Below are 18976 nucleotides of genomic sequence, written 5' to 3'. Positions count from 1 at the left end.
ATGGCTGCAGTGCCAGAGCTGGGCCAAGCCAAAGCAAGAAGCTTTTTCCAGGTCTCCCACATGGGTTCAGGGACACAAGAACTTGGTTCATCTTCTGCTGCTTTCCCAGACACATAAGCAGAGAGCTGGATCAGAAGTGGAGCCGCTGGGACTTGAACTGGTTCCCATATGAGATGCTGGCACCATGGTGGTGGCTTTGTCTGCTACGCCACAGTGCTGGCCCCTAGTTATCACATTTCTTTGGTCTTCTTTGATCTAAAACAGTACCCTAGTCTTTTAAAAATGTTAATAATAGTGACATTTTGGAAGTGTAAATAATAATAAATGTTTGCAATGAGGTGCCCATAAAATGAATAAATTCTACACATGCACGTTCACACAGCTGGTACCCAGCTGAAACAGAACGTCCCAGAAGCCTTCCTCAGTCCCACCCACTGCCTCCTTTAAAGGAGACCACTACCCTGATACTGGGCACCAGAAACTACTTTTGCTTGTGTTTGAATTGGGGATCTGCAGCATGTGCTCTTTTAGTGGCTGCTCCCGTCATTCAGTATTACGTGTGTGAGATTCAGTCCTGTTGTGAATGGTTCTAGTTTGTTCAGTTTTGCAGCTTGACTGTAGTGTCTGTATCACAGTCCACCTGCCCTCCTCTTGATGGGTACTTGTTTTCTACAGAGCTCCTGTGAATACTTAAGTACTGTACTGTGGAGTGTACTTGCATGCATTTCTATTGCGTGAATCGGTGTCCAGAAGAAGAATTGCTGGGCCATAGACCATGAGCATCTGTAGTAGACAATAAATTGTCTTGCAGTTGGCTTTCCCAATATGTATGCCCACCAGTGAGCTGCGTGTTTCTGTTAATCCACAGCCTCATCAACGCTTGTTAGTCTGTTTACTTTTAGCCACTCTGATGGGTGGGTGTGGTTTTTTTGGGTGTTTCAATTTGTGTTTCTCTATTTGCATTTCCCTGGTGGAGTGTTGGGTTTGCTCTTTTGAGAAATGTCTATTCAAGTTTAGTGTGTGTGTGTGTGTGTGTGTTTTGCTGAATGGTCTTGTTTTGTTTTCTTACTGATTTTTGAGGATTTTTTTTTTTTACATTCAGGCTACTTCCTCTTTGTCAGTTATATGTGAGGCAAATGCCTTCTCCCGCTCTGGTCTTATCTTTTTACCATCAAATTGCTATTATTTTTAAAGATTCATTTATTTATTTGAAAGTCAGAGTTAAAGATAGGGAAAGAGAGAGAGAGAGAGAGATCTTCCATTTGCTGAGTCACTCCCCAAGTGGCCAAAACGGCCCAGGCTGAGCCAGGATGAAGCCAGGAGCCAGGAGCTTCATCCAGGTCTCCTACTTGGATGGCAAGGGCCCAAGTACTTGGGCCATCTGCTGCTTTTCCCAGGCCATTATCAGGGAGCTGGGTCAGAAGTGGGGCAGCTGAGACTCAAACCAGCATCTGTATGGGATGTTGGCATTGCAGGCAGCAGCTTTACCTGCTGTGCCACAACGTCAGCCCCAAGAAATTGCCATTTTTGTAAATCAAAATGATCAAATATTAACGTTTGGCATATAGTTCAACCTAATATAAAGCTTGATAGGATAGTGCATTTTGTGTCAAACAGTTTCTCTACATCTGAGGTCATGAAACATTTATATTGTCTCATATATGTTGATTCTTTTAAAGCTTTGCATTTGTATGTATAATTCACCTGAGACTGATTTTGTATGTGCACGCGTGTGTGTGTGTGTGTTTGAGTGTACTGGGAACTAGGGGTCAAGTTTCCATTTTTGTAAAAAATAGGGATATGTAATTAAGCCCTGTTTTTAAACAGTTTTATAAAGGTATAATTTACATACCTTAAAACTCAGCTCCTAAGAGTATATATTCACTGATTTTTAGAAAACTTAGGGAGTCATGTAAGCATGACCATCATGTGGTGTGGGGACATTTCCATTGCTTCACACGGTCCATCCTGCTTACTTTCAAGCAAGACCTGCTCCCTGCCCAAACCATGAATCTCTGTGTCTGCCTCTCCTAGACATTTTGTGTAACTAGAGTGGTGCAGTGTGGTCTTTTGTGTCTGACTCCTCTCATTCACCGTATTGTTTTTGAGGCTGATCCACACTGTAGCATGGATCAGGTACTTGGTGTTTATTGACCCATACCTGCTGTGTGGATGCACTGCCGTTTGTTTATTTGTTCAGCAGCTGCTGTACCTTTGATTATTTCTGCATCCACACACTAACAAATGAAGCTGCTCTGAACATAGCATCCAAGTCATACTGTGGATAGATGATTTCGTTTCTTGTGAGGAGAGACTTGGGTTGGAATTGCAGGGTTATATGATAACTCATATAATTTTACTGATTATTTTGTAAATTGATCCCCACCCCCCGGTATTTATTTCTAGAGATTTTAACACATGTACTGATTCTGTCACCACCAGCTTAGTCAAGACATTGAGCACTTTCATCACCCCCACAAATCTTTTCCCTGTGTTGATCCTTTCATAGTCATTCATTCTTGAGACATAGAGCTTCCATCTGCTAGTTCACTCCCCAGATGCCTGCAGTGGTGGGCCTGGGCCAGGCCAGAGGCGGGAGCCAGTGGGTAGCAGGAACTCAGCCACTTAAGCCATCATCTGTTTGCTCCCAGTGTCTGCGTTAGCAGGAGGCTGGAATCAGGAGCAGTCAAGACTCGAACCCAGGCACTCCTTTTAGGATGTGGGCATCCTTAGCGTGTCTTAACTGCTACGCCAAATGCTGCTCTTTATAGGTTCCCCTCCAGGTCCCTCCCTGACCCCAGCCACAGTTCACCTGTTTCTGCCCCTGTAGTTTCAGATTTGGGAGCCTGTTGTTAAGACGGAACTATACAGTGTGTTAAGGATTTTATTTTCCTTTTTACTTAGTACAATTTATCTTAGCTTCATTCTGGTCGCTGTGTGCATGGTGCATAACTTGCCCACTTGTTCATTCACTTATGTATTCATTCAACAATATTTAATCACCTTACTTGAGCCTTTACTATTTCTTGGCTTCCGGAGTATTTTTGCTTGTTTCTTTGGTTTCTTTTATTAAGTATTTATTTATTTATTTCAAAGTCAGAGTTAGAGAGAGAGAGAGACAGACCTTCCATGTGCTGGTTCACACTCCAGGGTTGGGACAGGCTGAAACCAGGAGCTTCATCCACATCTCCCATGTGAGTAGCAGGAGTCCAAGCAGTGGGGCCATTCTCCGCTGCTTTCCCAGGTGCAATAGCAGGAAGCCGGATCACCAGTGGAGTAAACTGGATCGCCCATATGAGATGCCGGTGTTGCGGGCGGCAGCTTCCCCCCTGCACCACAATGCCAGCCCCTGAGTATCGTTTTCACTCTCATCTGTCCAGCTGGTGTCACAGTGCTCCAGGAGAGTCTAGATGCTTTCTCTGGAGGGCGTCCCTACCAGTCTGAACCTCATCTCCTGGTGCAACCTTCTCTTAGCCATTGTCACACCTCCGCAGAGGGGCTACTCCTCTATCCCCATCCCACCAAACCAACTGCCAGCAACATCCCCTCCCGTGAAGTCTGCAAATGGATGTGTCTGCCTACTTTTTCTTTCTGTTTTTCCTTTATAAAAATGGCAGAAATGTGCCTCCTGCTGGGAGTGTCCAGTCCCTCGTCCTGAGCTGTGGACATTGGTCTCCCCTTTGCAGCCACTTGGTGCCTTCAGCTGCCTCCCTTTTCGCTTTGCTCTCTGCACACTGCTGTACTTCCAACATTATGCCACGTGCCGTTATGCTCCAGCACCCCGCCCTGTACAGAGCCCCAGGCCGCCAAGCCCCCACTCATTCCTCTGCCACACGTCACAGCCCTTTGCTGAAGAAGTGCCACAGGGAGTCTCTCTGCCTCTCCTCCCACCCTCACATCAACCCACCCCAGCTGGCCTGTGCCCATCAGCACCAGCTGCAGCTGCACCCAGCGTGGCCACTGACATCTTCCCACGGCCAAGCCCAGCTCATTTTCCCCTGCATTGCGCTTTCTCGGCAGCCGTCAACATGGTGGTCATTCCCTCCTTCTGCAGGTGCTCTCCTTGGAAGCCTACGCTTCTGCCTGTTCCCAGCCCCTGTTTCCTCGCTCAGACCTCTGCTGGGTCCGCTTCCTGCACTATTTCTCAACACTGGAGAACCTCAAGCCCACATCCCAGCACTTCCTCTCATGTTGGACCCTCCATGGTGACAGGACGGACGTCCCATCCATGGCCACAGTCTCCCCTCTGTGGATGACATTGTAGCACCTTCTTGACATCTTTATTTGGGTCATGGGCATCTTTGGCTTGTGGGGTTCATACTGAGCCCCTGCATTTGCACTCAAGACGTTTTCCTTCCCTGGTCTGACTCACTGCAGTGAGCACATCCTCCACCCTGCTGACAGCTGGAGCTGGGAGGCGTTCCCACCCCTCACAGTTCCCGCCCCTCATGCCTGCCCATCTTGCCTCAGCCTTCATCCCGAATCTGCCTGTTCTGTCTGCAAGGACCATGGGCCAGACTGCCCATGTCCTGCCTGGACCACAGGGGCAAGCTTGGGATGTGTCCCCACTGCTGCTCTTGACGACAGGTGCAGGGAGGTACACAAGGAGACTCCTTGTACTAGATTTGCAACTTTCCTATGTTTAAAATGAGTTCAAATGCAAAAGTTTTTTTCTTTAAATATTGATTTATTTATTTGGAAGTCAGAGTTATAGAGAGAGAGGGAGAGACAGAGAGAAAGGTCTTCCATCTGCTGGTTTACTCTCCAAATGGCCACAATAGCCAGGGCTGGGCCAGACTGAAGCCCAGAGCCAGGAACTTCATCGAGGTCTCCCATGTGGGTGGGAGGGGCCCAAGCCAAATGCGAAAGTTTAAAAAATTAAAACTCAAAAAGAGAAAGAAAACTGGATCATGTGCTGTCTTACTTGAAGTCCTGCAGAGGCCTTCCATGGGCCTGGTATATAATTCAGACTCCCTGGGCTCCCAGCACCTGGCCCCCTCATCAGTCTCATCTGATGCCAGGCTCCTCCCCACTCTGTCAGTGACAGTGCCTTCTTTCAGCCAGGAGAACATGCGACGGTGCTTCCACCCCATCCCTCTGTCCAGCGTGTCTTCCCCAAACCATGGGCTCCTCCCCTTGAGCTGCCACCTCAACTCCTCCGTGGGGGCTGCCCTGACCCCCTGTCCAGAGGGGCCCAGCTCACCTCTGTCTCTGGTGCTGGAACCTCGTTTCCTTCCTGCCTCCTACTCATGGCTGATGACTGGTGGGCTTGGTTATTGGTTCTCCTGCCAGTTGCAGAGTTAGGGACGATGTCTGTCCAGCTCATAGCTTTTGTCACTAGTGTCCATCTTGGCATATAGTGGGTACTCAGAACCAAGAAACAAATAACCTCTTGTTTCTTACTATGCCAGGACAAGTCAATCTATAGAATTCAGCCTCCAGAGAATCGACAAGTACTTCCAGTGCCGTGTGCTGACCTGCCTTGGGTTTCTTGCTCTTGCCCGTGGACTGCTGCCATAGAAATCTGACTCAGTTCTTTCCAAGGCTGGATGTCCATGTGCATGACCTTAAGCTAGGCACTAAGATTAGTAAGACACAGTCAGCGGAAGGTATTAGGGTTTATAATAGGCCTAACCCCGTTCTTGACACATGCCATGAGCTTGTTATTTGTTGAAAGAACAAAGGAGATATAAGTTATTTAGGAATTTTCACATTTTAAGATTGCTGTAGGTATGTATACATATATATATATATATATATGCACACACATATATGTTATTTATATATATATATATACATTTGTATAATAGATAACATGCACAGAGAGAATTGTGGGGTATTTAGTCTTTTTAAAGTTTTTTTTTAAAGATTTATTTATATATTTGAAGGGTAGAGTTACAGAGAGAGAGAGGGAGAGACAGATAGGTCTTCCATCTGCTGGTTCACTCTCCAAATGGACACAATAGCCAGAGCTGGGCAGATCCGAAGCCAGGATCCAGGAGATTCTTCCAGGTCTCCCACGTGGGTGTAGGGGCCCAAGGACTTGGGCCATCTACTACTGCTTTCCCAGGCCATAGCAGAGAACTGGATCAGAGGTGGAGAAGCCAGGACTTGAACTGGTACCCATAAGGGATGCCAGCACCACAGGCGGCGGCTTTACCTGCTGCACCACAGCACTGGCCTCAATATTTAGTCTTTTGTCTTCAGGCTGGTCTGTCTTAACAGGGAGAAGTATGGAGAGAGAGACATTGGCCCTTTGTCATCTTCAGCCGCATTAAATCCCATAAACATGTATGTCATTTTAAAAATGCAAATAAATTCTTTTTTTTTAAAAAAGATTTATTTATTTGAAAGGCAAAGTTACAGAAGGCGGTAGGGGAGGTCTTTCATCTGCTGGTTCACTCCCCAGATGGCTACAACAGCCAGGGCTGGGCCAGTCCGAAGCCAGGAACCAGGAGCCTCCTCCAGGTCTCCCACGTGAGTGCAGGAGGCCAAGCACTTGGACCATCTTCTGCTGCTTTTCCAGGCGCATTAGCAGGGACCTGGATTGGAACTGAGCAACCAGGACTTGAACCAGTGCCCACGTGGGTGCCGGCACTGCAGGCAGCAGCTTAACACACTATGCTACAACACCAGTCCCGCAAATCAATTCATACAGAAAAAAACAAATAGCATGCAGGCTCTGGCACCAGCCTGTCTTTTCTGTTTTCGTTTTTATTATTAGACAGGCAGAGTTAGAGAGAGAGAGAGACAGAGAGAAAGGTCTTCCTTCTGTTGGTTCACACCCCAAACAGCCGCTACACCGATCCGAAGCCAGGAGCCAGGTGCTTCCTCCTGGTCTCCCATGCAGATGCAGGGTCCAAGCACTTGGGCCATCCTCCACTGCCTTCCCGGGCCACAGCAGAGAGCTGGACTGGGAGAGGAACAACTGGGACTAGAACCCGGCGCCCATAGGGGATGCCGGCACCGCAGGCAGAGGATTAACAAAGTGAGCCATGGCGCCGGCCCTAGCCTGTCTTTTCTTAAGACCAACTACCACATCCAGGGCAGCTGACAAAAGGCTTCTCAACTGGGCATTTGGGAAATTTGCTGCAGGTGTTTTGATGGTCTCAGTGATTAAGAGTTATATTGTCTATGAGTTTAATTTTATTTCAGTACAGGAACGAGGACATTACAAACTGAATATGTAATAAAAGTATAATAACTGTAATAAAAAAAGAGCCATTGGGTCTGCTGGAGTTGGGAAGGAGGGTGTTGCCATCTGGTTTCCAGAGGTGGTGTTAGGGGTCCTCAAGGGAACTTACAGGATTTCAGAGAACTCACGGGCCTGTTACGATGAGCCCCAGAGGAGGCAGGGCTGCGCACTGGGAGCTGCCACTTTGGCAGGGAGGCGTCCCCACGCAGTGCCTTGTGGAAATACTGTCTGTGGTAAGGGAATTTCCAGTTTATGACTGGGGCCTAGGCACTGTCTCCCACGTTCATGTCAGGAGGGCACAGCACACAGGTCAGCTGCAGGGGGAGATCTCCAGTGAGTAGGAGTTTGGTCTTGGGGGCACCTGTGGCTCTCAGGGCTGAGTTGCAAGGGCTCTCTGTGGGACTGCCAAGGCTCACATGGCCTTGGTCCTGGCAAGGCGCTGCTGCGTGTTCAGATGAGAGGTTGGGGCAGGGAAGGGGCACCGGGAGGCAGCGGGGTCCTGGAGCAGACAGGTGGAAAGTGGGAGGTTGGCAGAGGTGACTACCCAGCTCATGAATTTGCCTGGGGCTCAGGCCTCAGCATAGGAGACAGTAGAGTGATACCTTTCTTGAAACACCTGCTGCCAGCGTGGCTCAGTCAGCTTTTACCGGATCCTGTTAGCACTGTGCCTCTGTGCCTGAGGAGTCAGACCCCCTTGCCCAGTGCTGTGTTTTAATACATATGTTGCCTTTAATGGATGTGAAAGATCAGAGAGCTTAGGTGTTTGTTTTACTAACTGTTTAGGAGTCAGGCAGTCAAGTTTAAACCGTGTGGTTTAATAGTGGGAAATAGGATATTCAGTCATCAATATTCACATAAAAACATGTTTAGAAATAGTACATTCGAACCAAGTTTCAGCTATAGATGTTTAAGCTCTGAATTGGATTTTTTTCAACAGTTTTTCATTCTATCTTAAGATTTTTGAAAAATACTCAAGTATATAATACTTCCACACTCTTTTTTTCCCCCCATATTCTTAGAGATCGTCTGCCAGTCTGTTTGATAGAGTGTCTGTTTCTATTCTGTCTAATAGACTTTCCCTGCTGTTGGCATACAGAGGCTAGTTTCCCCATGTATTTGCTATGAAATGCCATCTAAAATTAATAAGAGTTAGTCCTTATCCAACTCACATTGAACTTTCTTAGTCCCACCTGTTCTTCCTTTCATAGTGTCTTCCACCTCATCTCTGTTTAACAAAGCTAAGAAAGAGCTTTCTCTTCCCAGTTCATTCCTTTGACCACCGTTCAGCAAGGTAGCTGCCAGCCACAGTGCATCTATTTAAAATTCAAAGTACAATTTAAAAGTATAAGCAGTTCAGTTCCTCCTCTGTGCTGGTCACTGTTGGAGTGCTCAACATCTGCACGTGGCCAGCGGCTCCTGGGCTGGACAACCTTGGGTCATTACCATCTTCCGAAAATTCTGTTGGAAAGTACCCTGGAGCACAGGTCCTAGGTTCCTCATCGGGTCCATTATGCCACCCCCTCCGTGTTGTTTCATTGCACCAGCTCCCAGGAGCTTGATGGAAAGCTGCCTCCGTTTTCTGAAACCTTCTGGAAGTTCTTCCTCCGGTCATACCCCTCAGTTCCGGTGCTGAAGCCTCGGGCTCTGTCGGGCACAGCGCTGGAGCCTCTATCCACTGGGCAGAGCTCCGCCCCTCAGCCAGTGGCCACAAGCCAGGCTGGTCCTGGTCTGTTTCCTGTGACCCCTTCTCTGTCTTAGTGACGGTGAGTGGCGGACAGGCTGGCCTAAACACTGAGGGGTCGCGGGGATGTGTGACTGGAGGGGTGGAGTTGAACCTCCGCGTGGCTCACTTACAGTCTGAGGAACTCTATGTTTATTTCTGTTTTTATCACCCGCCCCCCTTTAACATGATTTTGTGGTACCTCAGCTGGCTCTGCCCTCTTCTCCAGGTTTAATTTTTTTTCCCCGGCAACTTTTCTTTCATCCTTGCTCATCTCCTGATTTTTTAAAAACTGATCTCTCCCTGTTCCATTTCTTTCTTAAATTTATGTTTTCGATGTATTCTTTGAATCCATGGTGTTTTTATGTTGTGTGTTTTTGCTCCATTTATTTATCATATTTCTTATTCTTAACAGAACACAGGGTTCATAGTTGATATTAATTTAATGTTTTCAGTTATTTATTTACTGAAAAGCTTCTTTTTTTAAGATTTAATAATTTTTAAACATTTTACCATATGTACTTGATAGGTATATATTATATGCATATACCTATATTCTACTTTTTCTTGAAAACAGGGATATTAATATCAGAAAATGTGGTATTCATGACAATGAGCATAAAGTGGGGAGAAAAGGGTATATTATCATGTTCCTGGTGTAATCCAGTGAAGCCGTATTTATAACTGCACACCCGCTAATAGGACACCCACACCACTTTATACCGTACATACGTTATTAACTTCCACAGATACAAGAAAACGTGGGGTATTTATCTTTCTGGGTCTGGCTTATTTCACTCAGCACAGAGAAACTTTGTAATATTGCAAATAGAAGAACATGAAACATACAAGTCAATGTGGCAAAAAAAAGCAGCTTTCAGGAGAATAAAGTTATGTCATTTATATAAATTTAAGGAACCGTATTAAGGAGTCCAGTGTATGTAGGGAATGTTTGCACACAGAAGCTTGCCAGTGTCGGGCCTTGTGTTTCTTAGGCTGGTGGGATTGTGAGCCTTCTCCATGTTTTTTCTTACCTGTTTCTGTGTCTAAACTATTTTGTAAGACCCCCGAAAGTCTGCGCTCCTTTTAAACATAATGGAAGTGAGAACGCGTATTTAATAGCACGGGCGGTGTTCTCCATAGCCTCATCGTCCTGTTACACGTTGGTGTGTTTTCGTGTCCTTTTCAACAGAGATGGCCTTGCTCTCCCGGGATTTCAGCCCGGCTTCACCTGTCCTGTTTGGGGCCAGCACCTGTCCTGGTCTGGAACCTTCCACCCACTTCCTGGTCTCCTGTGGCAGCAGCAGTTCTTGCAGGGTCTGTAGTGGAGCTGAGCCTCTGAGGCCTCCTCCCCTGCTCTGTGTGCATGTGCGGCCTGGCTGACTCGCCCAGGACCCCCACACGGGACTGACCTCCCACTCGGGCGTTCGGTTCTCACTGCCTTGCTTTCACTTTCAGTTTTGCTTACGTGGCGTCTTCCACATAGTTGTAATTTTGTCAAGGCACGGATGACAGGAAAGCAAATCACCTGGCCCATGAGCACCCAGACAGCGCAATGGTCCTGCTCTCCTCATCCCGTCGAACGCACAGCAAAGCAATACTCTGGAAGTTAGTAAAAACATCACACAAACACGACTTTGATTCTTCCAGAAAAGATGGAAAAAGAGACCGCCTCTCATGCTGAAGTGAAATTGGAGACACTGAGATACGTAAGAAGAAAGCAGAGGCTTGGGGATTCTCAGTAGATGGCCTGAGCAAGCCTGCCCCATGCTCCCTAAACAAGAAACGACGACCTGGGGAACCGTGTCCCTGCTCCAGCCAGGATGCAAAGGACTCATCCACAGGAAGAAAACCTTAACACCAGTTAAAAACTGTGTGATTGGAAAAGTGGGGAACTCGCAGCAAGCAGCGCCTGTGCTGGAAATGTGAGCTGGGAGCAGGCCAACAGCCTGGGTAGACAGGGAGCGAGGGCCCTGGGGTGGCCTCTCCCCTGGACAGTGTCCAATATTTGCATAATCCTGTCTCTCTCTTTGCCTGACATGGGGTTTGTGGCAGAGGTGGTGCTATGGCCTGGGCTGCCTTACTCCTCCACCGAAGACCCTCACAGGAGGTGTCGGTGCAGGAAACCCGCTGTGGGCCAGGAGAAAATGCCTTTGTCTGTTAGTACACTCCTGGATGGAAAGGAAGTGCCAGGGCAGTGGTCGAGGGGGTGAGCACAGGCTGCCCCTTCCGCCCTTTGGGGCCGCAGGCACACGCATGGTGCACCCTCGGCAGGGAGCTGTGCTGAGACAGCTTGGGTGTCCGCCCAGCCTTCTTGGACCTGACTACAATGGTGAGAGCTGCAAATTTGATGATTCCTGGAGGTATCTCGTGAAGGTCAAATTTCGTCTTGTTTTGTTTTGTTTAATCTCTCCCAGACTTCTGAACTCTTGCCATGTTAAATTTTCAGCTCTTCAAGGTTGTGTAGCCTTACTTCTTATTTATGTTTTCCCATCCTAGCTCCATTACAGTATCTGTTTTGAAGCCCTTATTTTTAATATTTTGCTTTTACCTACCCCTGCCCACTACTTTACCTTGAATTCTCAGGGAGAGCATGTTTCCTTCCTGGCTTTATTTTCAGCTTGAAATCTCAGAATGGTTGCATTTTGTTAAAGTTCACATAGCTTTATTTCTTTTCTTTCTTTAAAAAAATAAAGTTTTATTGAGGAATTATTCACATACTGTACGGTTCACACCCACCGAAAGTGTATAATTCTGTGATTCTTAGCGTAATTGTGGAGTTGTGCAGCCATCACTCTGATGTAACTTGGCAACATGTTCATCATCCCATGGAGTAAGAATATAGCAGTTGGTCCTCGTTCCCCTCAGTCCTTGGCAACTCTTAATCGGCTTTCATGTCTCCTATTCTGGACATGTCCTGTATATGGAGTCCTGTATATGACCTTTTGTGACTGGCTGAGCATCATAACAGCATCATAATTTCTTTCTTTCTTTTTTTTTTTTTAAAGATTTGTTTATTTGAAAAGCAGAGACAGAGAGAGATATCTTGAGATCTTCCATCCACTGGTTCACTCCCCAAATGGCCACAATGGCTGGGGCTGGGCCAGTCTGAAGCCAGGAACCAGGAGCTTCTTCTGGGTCTCCCATGTGGGTGCAGGGGTCCAAGGACGTGGGCCATCTTCTGCTGCTTTCCCAGGCTCATTAGCAGGGAGCTGGATCAGAAGTGGAGCAGCCAGGACTCAGATGCCGGGGCTGCAGGCAGAGGCTTAACCTTCTATGCCATAGCGCCCCCATCAACATCTTATTTTCAGTTTCCCAGTTTGTTTAGCTGTCATGTATTCTCAGATTTTAATAGTTTTTCACTTCTCTTCTTTTTAGTGTTTATTTCCCATTGTCTGTGTTCTGTACGTAAATCTACACCTCTTAAGAGCCTTCCGATCCACTGCTCGCGGAGACCTCTCGCACTCCTACAGATGCAGCCTGGCGGCCTCCCTCCAGCTGGTGGACTTATCATTTGGTGAATGACACCGATGAGCTGGTAATCTGTCCCGGTGCCTAGCACCTCTCCTCCTGCTGTCTGTTCCACAGCCTCTTCCGCCCCCTTAAGCTCTGTTATCTTGTGGTATTTCAGAATAGTTATCATAGCCTTCATTTCCCTCTTGTCTGCAAGTTGTTGTGAAAATGCCTCCAGTCACTTCTGAACACCCTGTCAGCACAGGTCTTGACCTCATGAAATTGTGTCTCCTGGGAGACTGCGTCATCGCTGACTCGCGGTCCTCACTTTCACCGTTGGTCTCGAGCTTGCCGGTTCGCTTTTTGTCGTGAGTCTTATTTTGTTCTCTCACTCAGCGTACTCTTTGACTCCTGAGTATTCCTGAAGACCTCCTCAGAAAAAGCATTGCCTTTTCCATTTGTGTTTCCCTTCTTTAAGTGTTGGCTTATTTAATCCTCATAGCAACCCTAAGAAGTGGTATTATTACCATGTTACTGTATTTCCATTTTATAGACTGAAAATTGAGAGTGAGCATTGAAAAGATTTTATCAGTTCTCAGTTTCTATAAGCGCTTCCTCCTCCTGCCCCCCTGGCCCCAGCCTTGTCTCTCTTCAGCTCTTAGCCCAGGTCTTAAGCTTTTGAGGAACGTTCTAGAGGTGGCAGGTATGGTCTCTGAAGTTTGTTACCCCTGAACTCCTCAGGGTGAGCTTTCAGCAAGAAGGCAGACCTCTGTGTGGCACAGGTGAATGCCGGGTGGAGAGGTTAGACACAACAGGAGAACGTGGTCCCTGAGGGGCACCCCGTCACTTGGATGTGGCCTTGGTGGTGTAGTGGTATATGTGTTTTTTTCTAAACATTCTTTTGTTACGTCAAGTTATACAGGCAGGTGCCCACGCTCTAATTCTTTCTTTCTTTTAAAGATTTAACTTATTTATTTATTTGAAAGGCAAAGTTACAGAGAGGCAGAGGCAGAGAGAGAGGTCTTCCATCTACTGGTTCATACCCCAAATAGCCGCAAAAGCCCGAGCTGAGCCGATCCAAAGCCAGGAGACAGGAGCTCCCTCAGGGTTTCCCATGTGGGTACAGAGGCCCAAGGGTTTGGACCATCCTCTACTGCTTTCCCAAGCCATAGCAGAGAGCTGGATAGGAAGTGGAGCAGCCAGGACTCGAACCGGTGCCCATATGGGATGCTGGCACTGCAGGCGGTGACTTTACCCACTACACCACAGTGCTGGCCCCCCCACACTCTACTTCTTCTTTCTTCTTTGATAAATCTGTATTATATTTTATTGTTTGGAAGTTCACCAGCAGCTGTTTGCAATAGGAGCTTATGATTTGTTGCCAAATATTGGGACAACCAGAAAAGTTTTATGTATGAATGGGAAGGACTTAGACCCATCCAGAGTATTTTAAGGTTAAAGGTGAAATCTGGCTTTTTTTCCACAAAATTTTTTGCTTTTCTTGCACAGAAGCAATAGATAATTGTAAGATGTTGTATTTATAACTTGTAGGTCACTGGTTATTTGGAAGGTTAACAGCACTTGTAATTTTCACTTTCCTTATTGACTGGTTATATTTGAGTTTAAGTAATTCTCATGCTGTTTGGCCATTTCAAAGATTTTTTTTTATTTACTTGAAAAGCATTGTTATAGAGAGAAAGAGAGGGATTGAGAGTATCTACTGTCTGTTGATTCAGTGCCCTAATGGCCAGGCAGAAGCCAGGAGCCTGGACTTTTATCTGAGTCTCCCATATGGGTAGCAGGGGCCCAAGTCCTTGAGCCATGTTCTGCTGCTTTCCAGGTGCAAAAGCAGGGAGCTGGATTGGAAGTAGAGCAGCTGAGACGCAAACTGCTGCTCCTAGGAGATGCTGGTGTTGCTGGCAGTGGCTTAACCTGCGGCGCCACAATGCCAGCCCGTAATTGGCCATTTCAGACCTAGTTATAAGAAAAAGCACAATGTGTAACAAAAAGACATTTTTAGAATGTTTTTGATCCAGCCTAAGCTGATTACAGCTCGTATGTTTGCTGTTCTAAGTCACTAGTGGTTGTCGGCTAGGCGTTTTGTGAACTCCCGAAGTCATGTCTTAGGACATTCTTTCACTTGTGATCTTTCTCTGTTGAGCTGAGGCCCTTCATTCTTGATGTTTGAGGGTCCCACTCCAGAGCAAGAGTCCTCCCCTGCAGAAAAAGACCCCAACAAGAGGTCAGCCTCATGCCCCCCCCCCACCACCACCAAGAATGTCCTGTCACTGAGATTGCACTCAGTTCTCCAAAACCGGCCACAGTGTGTACAAGGCAGTTTCTGTCCTCAAAGAATTGTTAATATGTTAAGAATTGTTAACGTTAAGAATACTTACAAGTGTTAGCCACATTAATCTCCTTAACACACAGCCATGGGCAGAGCCAGACACCTTGGGCAATGCCTCCTTGTTCTGCAGTCTTTATGAAATTAAACTATAAAAGGCGTAATTGTTCGTGAGGTTTAAAATCAATTGCCAGGAAAGAATACGAGAAATCTTACTGTTTTCCTACTTACCCTGTACTTAATAAAATAAATCATTTAGCCGCCTTATTTTGATCTTCTACTCCAAAAAAAGCCATTCTAATGAACTTGGACCCCAGGGTCCATGTGTGTGGTTATTCATTAAATCCTTATCTCCTATTAACTCTCTTGACTCAAAGCTTTGGCTAGGCTTGAACTCGGTAACCCAGTCTGATTCATCTCTCGATGTATTTCCCACTGGACGGCTAAGCTCTGCCTTAACTTGATCGTGCTGATTGATCCTGCTGCTAGCCCCCCAGCTTGGGCAGTGGGTTTCACATTAAACTGAGCTTCCCACACTGAAGCACAAATGAAACAAATGCTTCATTTGCTCACTGGTTTTGTTCACTGTGGACACTTAGGTACGTTTGACATTCGTAACACTGGTATGATGTTATCACCGTAGGGCAGTCATTCAGAGCTTCCTAACGAAGAATTCCAATCAGAAACCAATTTGGAACAATTATTGATTTAACAGTTCTGCAAATGCTTTTGTACATTGGAAGAGCATGAAAAACATGGTTGGTGGCAAGCTGGTCAGAGCCCCATGGAGGGGAGGGTATTTGGCCTCGTGGCTGAGTTGCTGCCGGAGACTCCCATGTTGAACTCCATCTCTGATCACAGCTTCCTACTAATGAGCAGCAGGCAGTGGCTCAAGGAGTTGAGTCCCTGTCACCCAATGGGGAGACCTAGATTGAGTTCCCAGCCTCTGCTTCAGCCTGGTCCAGCCCCAGCTGTTTGCAGGCATCTGGGGAGTGAACCAACAGACGGGCACTCTCTCTTTCTGTCTCTGTCTCTCTGCCTCTTAAGTCATTACATTTAAACAGTTTTGAAACTCCATGCTGATGATAACAGCTAATGCTACCGAGTTATTGAGTGCTATGTGCCAGGCGCCCTTGGAATGGCTGTGTGTGTGTTTGTCCCGTGAGTCATCCCTGCTCTCACCCTCACCTGATGAGATCGCTCACCCAGATCACAGAATCAGGAAGAGGAGGTGGAGCCCCTGCGCCTCTGTAGGAGTTGGTCCCCACCCACATAGAAGTGTTGTCAGTCACCCCCAGATTCTTGGGGAGTAGACTTCCATTTATACCATTAATCCTCGATTTTCCCCTGCCTTCCCAGAATCCCTTACTACTGCTGTGACTGACATGCCCCCCCCCCCCCCCGATTCTCTGGCTTGTCCTCAGCTTGGGCCTGCTCATGACTCTTCCCTCCCCTGTCACCCTCAGAAAGAAGCCTGGAGGTGGTTCACAGCACCAACCATGTGTGTGTGAGTGCACACCCACACGCTCGTGCGCACACCCACACCCGCATGGCAGGGCTGCAGCTCGTCTCAGGCTGTTCCCCCGACATGTGCCCTGCCACAGCCACGCCGAGCCCAGTGCCGTCCCTCAGCTGTGCCCTTCTGAGCCCTTCTGCGGCTCTCCCAGGAGCTCCTACTGCCCCGGGGTGGCCGCCTCAGCCTTTGAACCTGCTCACTGCACAGCCGCACTTGGAGGGCAGCTCATCCGGGTCCATCTGTGCCGCCGCACCAGAACACACAGACTGATCTCTAAAGAACAGACGGTGGTTCTGGAAGCACGGTGCTGGGCATGCTCGCTTGTCTGCCGAGGGCCGCCTCCTGCCGAGAAGAGCACGGTGCTCCCATGGCGGAGGGACAGGCCAGAGGAGCAGCTCTCTCCATCACACCCCTTTGTGAAGGCACTGGATCTCCAGAGAGGGGTCCTCCTGGCCTGATCTCCTGTCAGAAAGCCCGCGTCTGAGCACTGCCACGGGGGCCACACCTGAATTTTGGAGGGGCCGCCTTCCTAGCCCTTTCGTCGCCAAGTCTTTGTGAGGTGCCCCTCTCCTGTGGTTTCCTGAGTATCCCACACTTCCTCACATGGGCCACAGCACACCTGCTCGCTGTCCAGACCCCTCCTTGGGTGGGACGCAGCTGGTGACCGTGGCTGCCCACTCGTCTTCCCCGAACGCGTCACGGCCTTTGAAAACATGAAGTGCATGATGACTGAAGAGTGAGCAGAGGTCTGCTAATCCCAGTCACCGAGCTGCAACAGGCGCCAGGGACACGCTCATCAGGGCTCCGGCTGCAGAGGCAACGCCGCTGAGCTAAGCGCTGGCCGCGTCCCTGGCCTCTGGGCTTATGCCCCGCAGGTCTTCACGCTGGGCCGTCCCGTCCCGGCCTTGGTTGTCAGTCTCCGGGAAAGGCCACCTTTCCTTTCTCTTGCAGTTCTGGAGCCACGGAGAGCGGACGAAGTCACCTCCACGACGGCCCTTCCTGGGTCTGGGCCCTCACACCTGGACCGCCTGTTTTCAGTGTCGGGGTGGCATTTACGGGTGGCAGTAAAGCCAAGCGGTGGATCGGCCTTCAGCCTGCTTTGCTGCCTTTGTGAAGAGGTCGTGGGGGCCTTTCCAGGAGGAAATGCGTGACGCTCATCCTGCCCCCAAAGCCGTGCTGTAAGCGGTGTGACTTGGAGGCAGGCAGCCTCCCGGAGGCCGCGTGTCTGCGAGAGGGTCGTGGAAATCGGCCATAAGATACAACATGCTCACGTTTCACTTACTCTCCATTTTCCAGGCGCGTGTCCTCCGTAGAGAGCAGGATGGAGCCTTACTTCCAGCAGCGGTGGTTTCAATATGTGCTGATTGTAATTTTTGTCCATCGTAGGTTTGAAGACATACCTGATATCGGGTCAGAGAGCCAAGGAGTCTCAGTGCAGCTGTGCAGAGGCCTTGCTTTCTGGCTTTGAGGTCATTGACGGCTCGCGGGTGTCCTCAGGCCCTAGGGGACAGGGGACAGCACCATCAGGGAGTGTCAGTGACTTGGCGCAGACTGTCAAAACCTTTGATAACCTTAAGGTTAGTTTTTTTTTTTCCTACTTTCTCAAACTTTATATTAATTCTGCAGTAGAACATGTATAATAACCTTCAGGTCTGTGGCAAACAGCTTAGAATGTCCTTCAGTTTGGTTTTTGCAGCTTTTAAATTTAGTATAAAGTTAGCAGCATTTTGCATTGTAATGCTCTTGCTTTCTGAATATTACACACGGCCATTTCCTTTCTTCATTGCATGAAGACGCCTCTCACCTGAGTTAGTTTTTTTCCTGTGACGTGTGTTGTCTTTGGGGAATTCTGAAAGCTAACGATAAATGACAATGATGATGATTCTCCATGCACCCTGCTTGAGAACTGGTTTAGATCTTATTTCAGAGACCATGTTCTCGAATATTCACCGCAACCTTATGATAATTCTAAATTGCGCTGGTGTGTGTGAGCCTTGTGACGTAGCTCACTGACACATTACAGGTTGTTGAGAACGTGCTACCATTTCATCACCCCGCCAAGATGGTCTCTGATTACTGTCTAGAAGCCCCCGTTTCCATACGGACATTTTGTCACTGTAATAAACTACCAAGGAATTCACACGCTTGACTCTGGGTGTGACAAATCATCCTAGCTTATGAGCTATTCCTTGGTTTTCACATTCGATTTATTTCCCCTCATGGTGCCCTCCGCTTATTTTTACAGTTTGCTGTTTCCATTTTTAAAGAGAGAGACAGTTACGACAGTTCTACTTCCCCGCTTTGTGCTGTCAGATAACAAAACGATACGTCAGTTAGCATGAAGCCTGTTGCTGAGGCTTCCAGTCAGTGTGTTCCAGCTAGCCACACTCACTGACATATTTGAAAGCTGGTGATTGGTGTTTAAGTTCAACAGTCTCCGTGATTTGGTATTCAGTGTGCTGGGATATTTTACTGTGTTGGAGTGCATGTGCCTATCTTCTGGTTGCTTTTTGGTAATTATTGTGTTCAGGCCTCTTGTCCACACTCCTACGTCTTTTTCATCGTATGCTTTGCTAATTTAGCAAAGGGTTTCTCTGAGTTGGCCTGGCTGATGTTTTGGACAAGACAGCCCTGTGTTGTGGGTGCCGTCCCGTGCATTGTTAGATGCTGAGCAGCGTCCCTGCCATCTACTCTCCAGATACCAGCAGCACCCTCACCCCTAGCTGTGCCAGCCCCAAAATGTCTCCA

The 18976-nt window shown here is 47.9% G+C and overlaps 1 protein-coding gene across 3 annotated transcripts in view; it reads left to right on the top strand.

The window, feature by feature from the left end:
- The window catches only part of ADCY9 (adenylate cyclase 9), a 134191-nt gene that overhangs the window by 80241 nt on the left and 34974 nt on the right, over positions 1–18976 (top strand). For all 3 annotated transcript variants that reach the window (XM_062179787.1, XM_062179788.1, XM_062179789.1), the window contains exon 3: positions 17615–17805. In XM_062179787.1, the coding sequence (XP_062035771.1) occupies positions 17615–17805 (191 nt within the window). The remainder of the gene's footprint in view (positions 1–17614; positions 17806–18976) is intronic.

The sequence above is a fragment of the Lepus europaeus genome, chromosome 21 (assembly GCF_033115175.1).
Source record: "Lepus europaeus isolate LE1 chromosome 21, mLepTim1.pri, whole genome shotgun sequence".
In the NCBI taxonomy this organism is placed as follows: domain Eukaryota; kingdom Metazoa; phylum Chordata; class Mammalia; order Lagomorpha; family Leporidae; genus Lepus; species Lepus europaeus.
Note: the sequence above shows the minus strand (reverse complement) of the source record. Positions and strands in the feature narration are given on the sequence as shown.